This window comes from Felis catus, chromosome B3 (genome assembly GCF_018350175.1).
Source record: "Felis catus isolate Fca126 chromosome B3, F.catus_Fca126_mat1.0, whole genome shotgun sequence".
Classification (NCBI taxonomy): domain Eukaryota; kingdom Metazoa; phylum Chordata; class Mammalia; order Carnivora; family Felidae; genus Felis; species Felis catus.
The window spans coordinates 73,997,069-74,008,591 of NC_058373.1; the positions used below are offsets into that span (position 1 = coordinate 73,997,069).

Here is an 11,523-nt window from a genome sequence, read left to right on the forward strand (position 1 = left end):
TGGGGTTCCCCAAGAGGGCTCTTTGTACATTCTCATCACCCAGAGAGCCTCAGAGAGCTTGGATTTGAAGCCATCGCACCCCAAAGGAGATGACAGTCCCCCCCCTTTTTTGAACTTTTTTATTAATATATTTTTTGTTAAATTTCTTTGTATTTTTTTCCTGCAAGACTTGGTGTTGGCGGCACTGTTGTAGTTTAACTTCAATCCCAAATTCCATGAAATAGAAATCAGAAGTAAAGGTTCAGAGGGGAGGGAGGGAGGCAGGCCAAGGAGTAAACAGAGTTTGACTAGAAAAAAAGAAGAGGGTATGTATGGTGGGCATTCCCAGGCAAGGCCATTCCTTGAGGGAGGGGGTTGGCAGGCAGCTTGCGTCTGCCTCATGCAGGGGAGGGAGGAAAGATCCCCTGGGGACCCTACAGAGGGGTCCCCCTCTTCCTAGGGCTTCCTGCCCCCAGGGGAAAGCTATTAACAGGGATCAGCCACAATCTCAAACAGGGCTCTCCACCCACCTCTCACCCTGGTTTGACTGCCACCTCTGCCCTGCCTGGAAAGTGTGTGAGAGATTGGCTTCCTTTGATCCCTCTTTCTGTTGTTTTCCCATTTCACAAGATCCTGATGTGATGGGGGGAAGGGATATAACCCATTTAGACTACTAAACTTGTCACAGCTTCTGCTGCTCTGTGAGTTCCTCTTATCTAGTCTGGTTGTGTTCCCCAAAATTCCTCCCTGCAACCCGCACACCACAACTGCCAGAGTTGGGGAGTGGGGTCCTAGCTCAAGTGCCTCTAACCCTCAGCAATAGAAATGTCTTCTTCAGGCCCCTTAGAAGTCTAATCAAAGGCCACAAGTGAGTCCAGACCAACCAAATAAATTTTAGGGGGGGGGAGAGAAGAGGGTGGGAGAGGTCAGTGGGTAGACGTGACTGTGTTAGACATTTTCTTTCCTTTACACATTGCTCTTGACAAGGCATGCCACCCTAGGGGGGTTGGACGAGAGGCTGGCTGTTGAGGAAAGGAAGAGGGAGATCCTAGGGAGTCATTCTACTTTTCATCTCCCCTATCTCCTTCAGGGAAGGATGGAGTTAGGCAAGAACCTAGTTCAGTGCTTGGAGGTGAGATCGGATCCTCCAAGATCAGAGATGGAGGCCATACCTCCTCCAGCTCTTCCACTAGGCCTCAGAGGGACACCAGGCCCCTTGGGTCAGGGAGCCACAGCAGCTCAGCCAGTGCCTTGCCCAGTATACAGTCATCCCTTCTCCATTTTCTTCTTCCTTCCCACTCAGCTTCCAGGAGACCCCTCAGGATACCAAACCCCCACCCTCACCGAAGTTCAGGTCTAAAGAAAAGGCGGGGAGGACATGGGGCAATGGTCTGACTTAGATTTGTGTGTCTCAGAGAAGAGAGCAACTCTGAGCGAGAAAAGCCCTTCATATGTAAACAATCTAGAGAGAGAGGTGGGGCAGGGTGGGGAGGAGAGTGAGGAAGACAGAGACAGATCCAGAATAAATGAGAGAATCTGAAAGGACAGCTGGAAAGAAAAAGCAAAAGACAAAAACAAAGGGGGAACAGAAAAGAATGGGAAGGGAGAAGAGAAAGAAAGAGAGGAGAAAAAAACAACCAGGAGGAGGAAAAGAGAAAAAGGCAGGTCAAAGAAGTGAAGAGGCAGCAACCAAAGCCAGAACTAGGCTGGGCAGGAGCCTCAGGTGAGGAGCTGGGAGAACAGGAACGCCAGGCTGAGGTCCAGGAGGGCCACGGCTCCCACCACCAGGGGGTTGGCAGCTCCCTAGAGAGATAAGGGGAAGGAAATGCAGTCTCAGTCCCTAAGGACCGTGTCCAGCAACAGGTCCCAACTTCCTGCCCTGGCAAGTGACAAAGCTGAAGGGTCCCAGGCACCTCTCCTCAGAGGTCAGAGCAGGGGCGTGTCCAACCTTTGTTTTAGATTGCAGAAACACCTCTCTTCTCCCAGGCAGGGCCCCGCCTTCTCTCAGGCTCCCTCAAGTCGGGAACAGCCCTTCCTCCCTCCTCCCTCCACTCCCCTCCCACTAGCAGCATGTCACGTGGCCCAGGCAGAAGGTGCCTGGCCTTAGTAGCAGACGCTGGCAGCAGCAGCCAGTACTGCAGTAAAGCAGAGAGGGATGAAGGGGTGAGGATGTAGTTGCTAGGAAACAGGAGAGGCCTGACATCCAATCAGAGTAGAGGGTTCTGGGGAAACTCCACCCCTCCCAGTTTTCTGCCTCCTTTCCCATTTCCCTTCTTCCCAGGAGAGGGAGGGAGACTCAGGGTAGGGAGGGAACAAGCTTTTCCTTTTTTATTTCTGGGCACCAAAGAGAGAAACTGTGGAGGTGGGGGTGGGGGTGGAGTAGGAAACGAGGAGCTGGAAATGATATGGAAGGAGAACAGGGAAAGATGTTTTGGCTCTACCATTACTTATTGGTAACCTTCGGCAAATTACTTTAAGTGCTCTGGGCCTCAGTTTCCCCATCTGTCAAACGAGGGAGCTGGAGATGAAGGTTTCTAAGGTTGCTTGCAGTTCACAAGTTCCCCCCCCCCCTTTTTTTTTTTTTTTAAGGTGGGATATGGTCCAAGACTGGGCAGGCAGAAAGGAATCTGAGTCCAAATCGGAGCCCCTAAAGGGATCAGAGAGATGTCTGGAAAGGATGAGAGGCAAGGCTTTGAGGAGAAAAGGGGCCACAAAGCGGGGATGGAGGGCATCTCACCGGCTGGACGGGCCTCTCCGTTGCAGCAGGCTCCTCAAACTCTTCCATCAGGCACCCGGCTTCAGGACCCCTTGAGAATGGGCCCCTCAGGACTGGCGTGGCCATGGGCTCAGGCTCCAAGCGCCCTGGGGTTCTCAGCTGGGGCAAGGGCTCTTCGTCTTCCCCTTCCTCCTCTCGAAGACTTCCAGAGCTGTCACTGCAGCCTCCGAGGAGTGGGGAACCGTCTCTGGGCCCTGGCCCCTGCATCCCAGCCTCATCCTCGGCCTCATAGCCAGCTAGTTCCTCTGCCTGCTCACCTGGCCCCCCCCACTCCTCAGGCCAAGCTTTGGGGCTGGAGAAGGGACCCCGGTCCCCTCCAGGAGGCAGTGGGCTCCGGCGGGCAGGGGGTCGCCAGGGTTGGCGGGAGGAGGCAGGACTGCTGGGCAGTTCAGGGGAGCCCTCTGAGGGGGTCAGTCCATTCTCGTATACCCCAGGGCTGTCCTCATCCAAGGGTTCTGTGTCGGAACCTTCTGAGTCTTGCCGGGGTCTGCGGCCTGCAGCAGGGATAGCTGAGAATCAGAGGGGCCTAACTGGCCTTGGGAAGCAAGAGCTATAGCTTTATCCCTCTCTCTGGGCACCTCCCAGGACTTTGCATCCCCAGGCTTACAGCCTCTCATAGCCAGACCCCAAGCCCCTAGTCCTTATTACTAAATTTCATAAGTTCCCGGTTGCACTCTCCAAACAACTGGGTCTGGCCCCCCTCTTCATCCCCTTGGACCCTCATACCTTGGCTTTTTCATCCCCAGTCCTCTGTAGGGACTTCCTTCCCTTTCCCCACACCTGAGCCCCTCCAGCTCCCCAGGCTGCCCACGCCTCACCTGGGGCCTCTAACATGGGTTGCAGGTCCTGGGCTATCAGTTTGGCCATTCGAGCTGCCTCCACAGCCTTCTCAGCGACGCTGCTGGCTGCCACTGCCTTTAGAAGGGCATCTGCCGCCCTGTCGGGTTCCAGGGGCAGGGACTTAGCAGACCTGCTCCGATGCTCCAGCCCCCTGGCCCATGTCCCTGCCACATCATGTCCTCTGGATTTGAGCTCACCTCTGGAGTCCTCACTCTTGCTCACACACTGCTGGCTGCTCCCTTCCCTGGCCTGGCAGGGCAGCTGGCTTCTGGTTTCCTCTCCTAGACCTGGGCTGTGACTGCTCTCATCACACTTTCTTGCTCCTTTCATACCTGCCACCATCATGTCCTGTAGTAACACCTTCCTTCTTCCAGCAACAGGGGCCAGGCCCTTCCTGGCTGCCCTCAACTCTGTTATCCCAGCCCCATCCTGCTCCCTTCCCAAGGACAGAGGAGACCTCATGCTCTTAGCACATCTCTCTGTAGTTGCACCTGCTTGGTACTTCCCAGCAGCTTTCCCTGCATTGCCCCTTGTTCGGGGCCATCTGCTCCCTGTGCTAGGAGCCTTTGCCTCCTTTCCCCTTACTGCTACTAACCCTGCCTCTTCATTGCAGACTTCCTAACATGAGAATTTCACAGGTTGCTTTTCTTCAGCCTCTTCTGTTATCACACTGTTCTTGCCTCTTGGTCATTGCCTCTGTCTCCCTGCACCATCACCTCCTTTCTGAGTTCTGGAACTGGGATAAGCATGGGTCTCCCCTTTCTGTTTTTCCTACTTCTTCTCCCAGCTACCATACATGCTTTCTCACTATGGTGTTTACATCTTCTGAGGAAGCTCTTAGTTTCCTTCCCTTTCACATGTCTCTCCCATTGTGCCCTGCTCTGTGGGTACAGGCCACCATGAAGCATTATCAGTCCTTTCCCCATGGTTGTTGCCCAGTTCTCCCTCTGATGTCAGATGCTTCCTCAATTTACCTTCCCTTTCAACTTCTGCTGTTAATCACAGATGCCCTGTGATCATTAAATTAGTTCTGTAATCCTGACTGAAGGTGGGGCACAAAGGAACAGAGATAAAGGTAATCAGATATACTTGGGCTTAAATGGATCAAGACCCCTCTGGCCCCAGGCTTGTTTCATCTGGCTTAGGAAGGCAGACTGGGTATGGGGGTAGGGAGAAGTGTGGTGGTGTTCCTTGTAGTCTTAAGTCTATCCCCTCTTGACGTACCTCAGGAGATATGGTCAGCCTCCTCCCCTCAAATCTGCTGGGTTAAGGACTTTTAGAGCCTGTTTGGAGGGACCTCAGATAACCATGTTCTTCTGCCTTTGCACTGTTAGACTCTATATGGCTAGTCCCTTCCTGAAAGTAATCTGGTCTCAGGGTTTAGGGCAGGGGATGATGATCACAGTCTTGGGTTGCATGGAATTCTATCGGCGGCCAAAAAACTGCAACACTGACAACTTGAGCCTGTTTCTGAGTTTGGAGGGTGTCGATGAGCAAGTCCTAGGCAGCAGAATCAGTCATCAGGCTACCTGGCAGAGGCACCTGCTGCTGAGGCTCTGCTGTTTCCATGGTAGCTGGCAACCAATCAGGTTTGCCAGGCCTGTTGCTGGGGAGAATAACCAGCCTCCTCCCACTGACTGATCTCTCAGCTCCTGGGATCAGTTTTTCCTGCCCATGCCTGTTCCTCATCTAGGCTAAAGTGCTCCCTGGTGCCCTGCCCTCCCCCTTCCCTGGCTTAAGGCTCTGGACTCTAACCACCCAGACACTGAGATGTATCTACAGATAGACATCTGTGGCTCAGGCATCTACTTTGGAAATGACACGTTCCTACACATAACTTGATCACCCATTATACAAACTCACTGAAGCATATTTGGACATATCTTGGCCTCTGACCCTCTGAAACAGTCTCAAATTTAAACAAGATCCTTCAACTGTACACTCCCCTTTAAAGAAAATCCAACATATGAAAATTTACATGTATGAATTATATAAATTAGGGGCCTGTGAATCGCATTACAAATGGGTTTTTGGCTTTCTTTAGATCTGTGCTATCGAATCCAGCATTTAAAATGTAGCTAGTCTGATTTGAAATTATGTGCTATACATATAAAATATATATACTAGATTTCAAAGGCTTAGTAAAAAAAAGTAATGTAAAATCCCTCATTAGTAATTTTATGTTGATTATATGTTGAAATCATCAAAATTTGGCTATACTGGTTTAAATAAAAATGTACTATTTAGGGGGCACCTGGCTGGCTCACTCCGCAGAATGTGCGATTCTTGATCTCAGGGTCATTTGGGTTCAAGCCCCGTGTTGGGCCTAAGACTTACTTAAAAAAAAAAAAAGTACTATTTAAATTCAATTTACCTGTTTCTTTTTATCTTTTCACATGGCTACTAGAAGATTTAAAATTATATATTTGGCTTACATTATATTCCTACTGCACAGTGCTGCTTTAGATAATAAGGTCCTCTATATGCATGGAAATGTAATCTGAATTATTACAGAAAGAAAATTTCATTTACAGGCAAGCCTCCTCCCCTCAAACCTTTATCAGTTGGGTAAAGGAAGGCAGAGGAGGCAAAGCTAACAGGAACTATCTTTTCATGTGGATAGATCAGCTGTACAAACTAGATCTCCTCAAGGCCCAAGGCTGGAATTCTATCAGTCTGGTGGGCACGCTAGGAGGTGGCTAGGAATGCACACTCCGACTCTCTGCCCCAGGCTGCTGCCCCCAGCTTCAAGAGGAAGACTAGGGACATGTCTGACTTCCAAGAGGTTTCTGAGCCTGTATAAGCCAGCGCTCATTGCTACTCCCACACACAACAATGACACACATCCCCACAAAAGACACTAAGGCACACTTATAGTCTAACACGGCTTCCCTCAAATACCCAGCCACCCACAGTTACACCCACATCCACCTGTAGCCTCAGATATAAACACTCCCGGTACCCAGGGCTACAACTGCTTGGCCCTAGGCCTGTTCTTCCCCACCAAGCCCTAGGCCTTTGGTCATGGCCCTCCTTTAGGCACTAACTACCCATCCCCCACCCAACTGTCCCCAGGGTACCTTCTCCACTTAGCCCAGCTTTGGCCTCTGCAGCGGATGCCCACCTGGCAGCAGCGATCTCCTGACGCTGGCGGGCAGCGCTCACGGCTCGACGGGCGCCTTCGACAGCCCTGTCCACCTTCTCCTTGACTTTGCCCCGCCGAAGGGCCAGAGGCAGGAGGCTGCGCACGCGCCCCCCGTGCACCAGCCGGTTGCGCTTGTACTTGCCCTCCTCGCGGGAGCCGTCCGGGCGGGTGGTTCGTCCGTAGCCGTGCCGCCGGTTGCCCAGCCACTCGCCCTCGTAGCGCAGCCCGTTGGAGCGCTGGCTCACACCATAGCCGCTGCGCCGGTCGGCGCGCCATTCGCCCGCATACACCTCAGTGGCAGAGCCCTCGATGAGGGCGGGCGGAGCTGGGGCCGGGGGCCCGCTGGCTTCGGAGCCCGGGGGTCCTGTGCTGCCCACCTCACTGCTCACCTCGCTGCGCAGGGAGCCCCGCTTGCTGCCCAAGGAGCTGCGGCGCCCGCCAGCCCGGAGCCCGCTGAGCAGCAGCGAGCGGCGGAAGAACCCGCCGGCCGCGGGAGTGCGCTTGCGGGTGGACGCGCCTTCAGCGTCCCCCGGCCCGGCCAGCACGAAGCCGCCCCGGGAGCCTGAGGCCGGGCTGCCTCCCTCGTCGCCCGGCAGGGGCAGGGGTGGGGGCGGTGTCGGGGGGTCGCTGTGGCCGGAGTCCAGGGAGGTGCGGCGGGGCGAGCGCAGCAGCGCCGCCTGATGGTAGGGCACACTCTGGCGCACCCCGTAGCCGTGGCGCTTCCCGGCCTGCCACTGGCCCTGGTAGGTGCCTGTGGGCGGGGTAGGACGGGGAGAAAGGGTCAGGACCCGCTGCTTCCTGCACCTTAGGCCCCAAGCGCCCCCGAAGGCCCAAGTGTAGGGAGGGAGTGGTGGGGACAGCTAGCGTGGAGGTCGGGGAAAAGCACTAGGAGCTGGGACAGGCCAGGTTGGGTCAGAAGGTGTGGGAGAACACGGTGAAGACCGACAGGTAGTAGGAGATCTGTGGATTTGGGGCGTGCAGGTAGACAAGGGAAAGGGGTAGGGACGGGCAGGCTGGGGTGTATGAAGGACAGATAGTCCAGAGGGTGTGAGGGACAGGCTGACGGGGTGTTTAAGATAGTCATGTGACAGGCAGACAGGACTATGAGGAGCAAGCTGACTGAGGAAATGTGAGGGGACAGGCGGAGCAGAGGTGTTATGGACAGGCAGGTGGAGAGGGGAGGTGTGGGACAGGCAGCAGGGGTGGAAGGGGCAAGCAGATGGGAGGGTGTGAGAGTCAGGTAGATGGGGGGGGCGGTGTGAGGGACAGGCAGACAGGGAAGAGGTGAGGGCAGGCAGACTGCAGACTGGGTAGAGGGAGAAGCAGGCAGGGGCCAGACAAATGAGAGAGACGTGTGCGATGGGAGGAGAGGGCAACAAGATGGGAGCACGGAGCGCATATGAATGGGGAAGGCATACAGGAGGACAGCGGGGCACGGGTGCAGATGGTGGGGAAGGCGTACGCGGGACAGGCCGACGGGAAGGCGCACGCGGACGAGCAGACAGACAGTAGTGGGCCGGGCCCCGCACCTCCGTCGGAGTAGGTCTCGGTGCCGTAGCCGTCCTGGAAGCCGTCCTTCCAGAGCCCGGCGTAGCGCAGGCCCGACACGCTCTCCCACACGCCGCTGCGCCCCTTCAGCCCGCCCAGCCACTCGCCGCGGTACGTCCAGCGGCTCTTGCGCTCCACGCCCAGCCCTTCGCGCTTGCCCTGCTGCCAGTGGCCCTGGTAGCTGTGTCCGCCGGGCCCCGTGAAGACGCCCAGTGACTCGAAGCCGTGCGCCCAGCAGCCGCTGTACTCGCCCTGGGCGCCGGGCCCCGTGCACACGCCGTAGCCATGTGCCCGCCCCGCCTCCCAGCCCCCCACGTAGCAGCCCCCGTCGTCAAAGTCGAACTTGCCCCCGGGGGACATGCATGTAGTTGGCGCGGCCTCAGCCCCCCGGCGGCTCAGCGCATCCTGGGGCTGGAGAGCCGGCTGGGGGCCTGCGAGCGGGGCGAGGCCTGGGGGCGGGGGCAGTTAGACCGGGGCCGGGCGGGGGGGCCCCAGCGCGGGCTGGCAGGGCCGGACCCTCATCCTGAGTGGCTGCGGAGAAAGAGGGGGGAAGTGGCGAGCGAGGCCCCTCCTCTTTGCCCGCCGCTCCCTGGCCCAGAGGCTCTGGGGCATCAGCACCGCCCCCCAACCCCCCACCCTTCGGCAGCATCTTCCAGCAGCTCTTAAGCTTTGGGGGCATGGGGGCTCCCCCACCCCTCCCTCCTATTGAGAGCCCCTCCCAGGACTTGGGGCCCCAACCCCAAGCAGGAGTCCCGTTTCTCCAGCCTGGAACCCCAAAGTGTCGGGTGTGGATGGCAGTTGCTGGGGCGGGCGGGGGGGGGGGGGGTCCTGAGAGGGGGTTGGGCAGAGTCGTAGGCCGTCCGCTCCTCTGGCTGCTGTCAGGACCCTTCTGCCCCGATTCTCTGGCTTCCCAGGCAAGGGGTGGAGGATGAAAATGTAGGGGGGGGGGGGGAAGATCGGACCAAGGTGGGCAGTGGGTTTGGTGGGGGGAAAGATGGGGATGGAGGAGGCTCCGCAGGGAAAAGACGAGGGTGGGGATGGGCAGACAGGCGGAAGGGAGGGGGCAGGTTACTCACCATGTGGGCTGGGGCTCAGGCTGCCTCCCAGGCACAGCATCCATGGCAGGATACCTCCACTCCCACCTCGTCCCGGCAAGTCAAAGCCCCCTCCCCTTCCGGAGAGACTGCTCCTACCCAGAGAGCGAAGGTGGGGGAGCCGCAAGAGAGAGTCCCCTCTCTCCCCAGCTGGAGGAGCAGGCGATGGGGGTGGGGGGCGAGGTAGTGGCAGGGGTGGGGGGGGGATGAGAATAGTGGAGGGGAAAAATTTTGCCTTGGATGGAGATAGGGAAGAGGAGCTGGGAACTGGATGGAAAAGGAGAGGGGGCTATCAAAAGGAGGTGTTTTTTTATTATTTTTTTCCCTTCTTATGGTTGGGAAAGGAAAAAAAAAAATCAAAATTCCGATTCCATCCCAGCACAAATCAATGTTTGCTCCATCCCAGCATCACGGGGGAGGCTGGGCCAGGCAGATTTAAAGGGGCAGGGAGAAGAGAGAAGAGGAGAGGGTGGGGAGAGAAGGAGAGGAAGAAGACACAGTGGCGATGTTAGCAGTGTGTGTGTGGGACCCAGGCAGGAAAGGATGGGTGCCGGCTAAATCTGAGGTGAAAGTAGAGGCAGGTAGAGAGGAGAATGAGGGGCACAGAGACCCCCCCTAGGGTGGAAAGAAACCCAGGGATGCCGGCGGGGAGTGGGGTGAGACCGAGGGTTGGGGGAGAGGGGGAGGGGAGCACAGCGAGAGGGAGGAGACTGAGCTGAAGATGGGGAGGCTGGGGGAGGCTGAAGGCAGGCGGGGGAGGAGAGATACAGGCGAGGCCGGGAGAGGGCGAGAGGAATACAAAGAAAGGTGCAGGGGTGAGAGCTAAGGAGGGGGAGATGCTGTGGGGGAGGGAGGGGGGACCCATTCTGGGACTGCTGAGGGTTGGCAAGGAGGAGAGAAGCAGGGGAGGAGGAGGAGGGAGAAAGAAATAGATAGGGAGAGTGCGAGTGAATAAGGGTTGTAAGGGAGAGCGAGAAAGCTCTGCACAGGGAAGGCCTGGCATGGGCATAGAAATCCAGGCAGCTAGAGCCCAAGCAGAGACAGGAGGGCCGGAAGTGGTGTTCGTGGGGCTCTAGGGAGAAGGATGAACCTGCCAGCCGCTTGGACTGAAGCCAGGAAGCCTTTGGGCATGGATGCCTGTGTCCACCAAACCCACTGTCCTCCAGAAGTAACTGCTGCAGGGGGCCAGAAAGCTCCCCTGCTTGCACTTTCTGGGGAAGCCTGAGATGGGGCCCTGCAGGAAGCCTGGCTTCACCAGTGCTTTTCCAGATCTCACCATCTTCCACCTCTGCTGACTATTTCTCCCTGGGTTGTCTCTCCGAAGGGGGAAGGGTAGTATGAGGGGTGTATTGTTTTTGAATGGTGAACAAGGGTTCGTCCTTGGTAGTGCCATGAAGACTCTGGGGCTTTGGAGCCTTTTGTAAACCTAGGGGCTAAGACACATAGACATGTTTGGGTGGGCCCTTATTGTGGTAAGCCCCCCTTTGGTCGACCATCACTCCAACCACTCACTAGAGGGGCAGCACATCCTGGGCCTTCCTTTTTACAGACTGAAATAGGCACATGCTGTCTTCCTGCCCCTCAGCTTACTGATGCATCTATCCTGCACCTAAGCATTTAGGAGGGAAGATACTGTCCAATTACACACAACGGGGTAAATAGTCAGATATACCCAACTGCTTTTATTTTCATACAAAGTCAGGCCCATCCATTTTACAAAGAGAACTGAGGCCCAGAGGGGAAAGTCATTCACTGGAGGTTACACAGCTGAGGTGGCAGAGCTAGGATTAGAACGCTAGACTTCAGACCTCTGAGCCCTATAATTCTTCCCAGGATTCCATGTACTTGGGAACCTCCCTCAGACTCAGGAGCTCCGTTTTGAGTACTTTAGTAAAATAAAGAACATGAGGTTTGGAATAAACAGGAATTACCCTTGCAATGTATTTTCCCAAAGATGGATACAAAGTTGGAGAAATGTGTATATTTTAAGTCTCCAGGGCAGGGATCGCATCTTCTAAGTGCTTTGCACAGAACAGGGCAGCTGTGAGTCTACTTGGGCCAAGACTACCAAGTCTACTTGGTAGAGAGGACTTTCCTCCCTCCCTCCCTGCCTCCCTCTCTTCTTTCCTTCCTTCCTCCCT

At 56.0% G+C, this 11,523-nt stretch overlaps 1 protein-coding gene across 2 annotated transcripts; it reads right to left on the minus strand.

Annotated features, from left to right (window-relative positions):
- Window positions 1-102: 102 nt before the first annotated feature.
- On the minus strand, window positions 103-11,501 carry JPH4 (junctophilin 4). Of its 2 annotated transcripts, XM_019833789.3 has the most exons (6): window positions 9,365-11,467; window positions 8,270-8,819; window positions 6,720-7,491; window positions 3,574-3,692; window positions 2,717-3,249; window positions 103-1,782 (listed from the first exon to the last, which is right to left on the minus strand). In XM_019833789.3, the coding sequence occupies exons 2-6, from the start codon at window positions 8,646-8,648 to the stop codon at window positions 1,699-1,701; spliced, it is 1,887 nt and encodes a 628-aa protein (XP_019689348.2). In that variant the 5' UTR covers window positions 8,649-8,819; window positions 9,365-11,467; the 3' UTR covers window positions 103-1,698. The 2 variants fall into 2 exon arrangements, 1 of the variants encoding a protein (XP_019689348.2); XR_002743010.2 differs by lacking the exon at window positions 103-1,782 and having other exon boundaries at window positions 3,108-3,249; window positions 6,676-7,491; window positions 9,365-11,501.
- Window positions 11,502-11,523: the final 22 nt, after the last annotated feature.

Excerpts from the sequence above, each read along its gene's own strand:
- JPH4 (XM_019833789.3), bottom strand. The coding sequence starts at position 8,648 with ATGTCCCCCGGGGGCAAGTTCGACTTTGACGACGGGGGCTGCTACGTG. Across the intron at positions 3,693-6,719 it reads CAGGAGATCGCTGCTGCCAG|GGCGGCAGATGCCCTTCTAA; the intron begins GTGGGCATCCGC and ends GGAACCCGACAG. Across the intron at positions 3,250-3,573 it reads ACCCATGTTAGAGGCCCCAG|GCCGCAGACCCCGGCAAGAC; the intron begins GTGAGGCGTGGG and ends TCCCTGCTGCAG.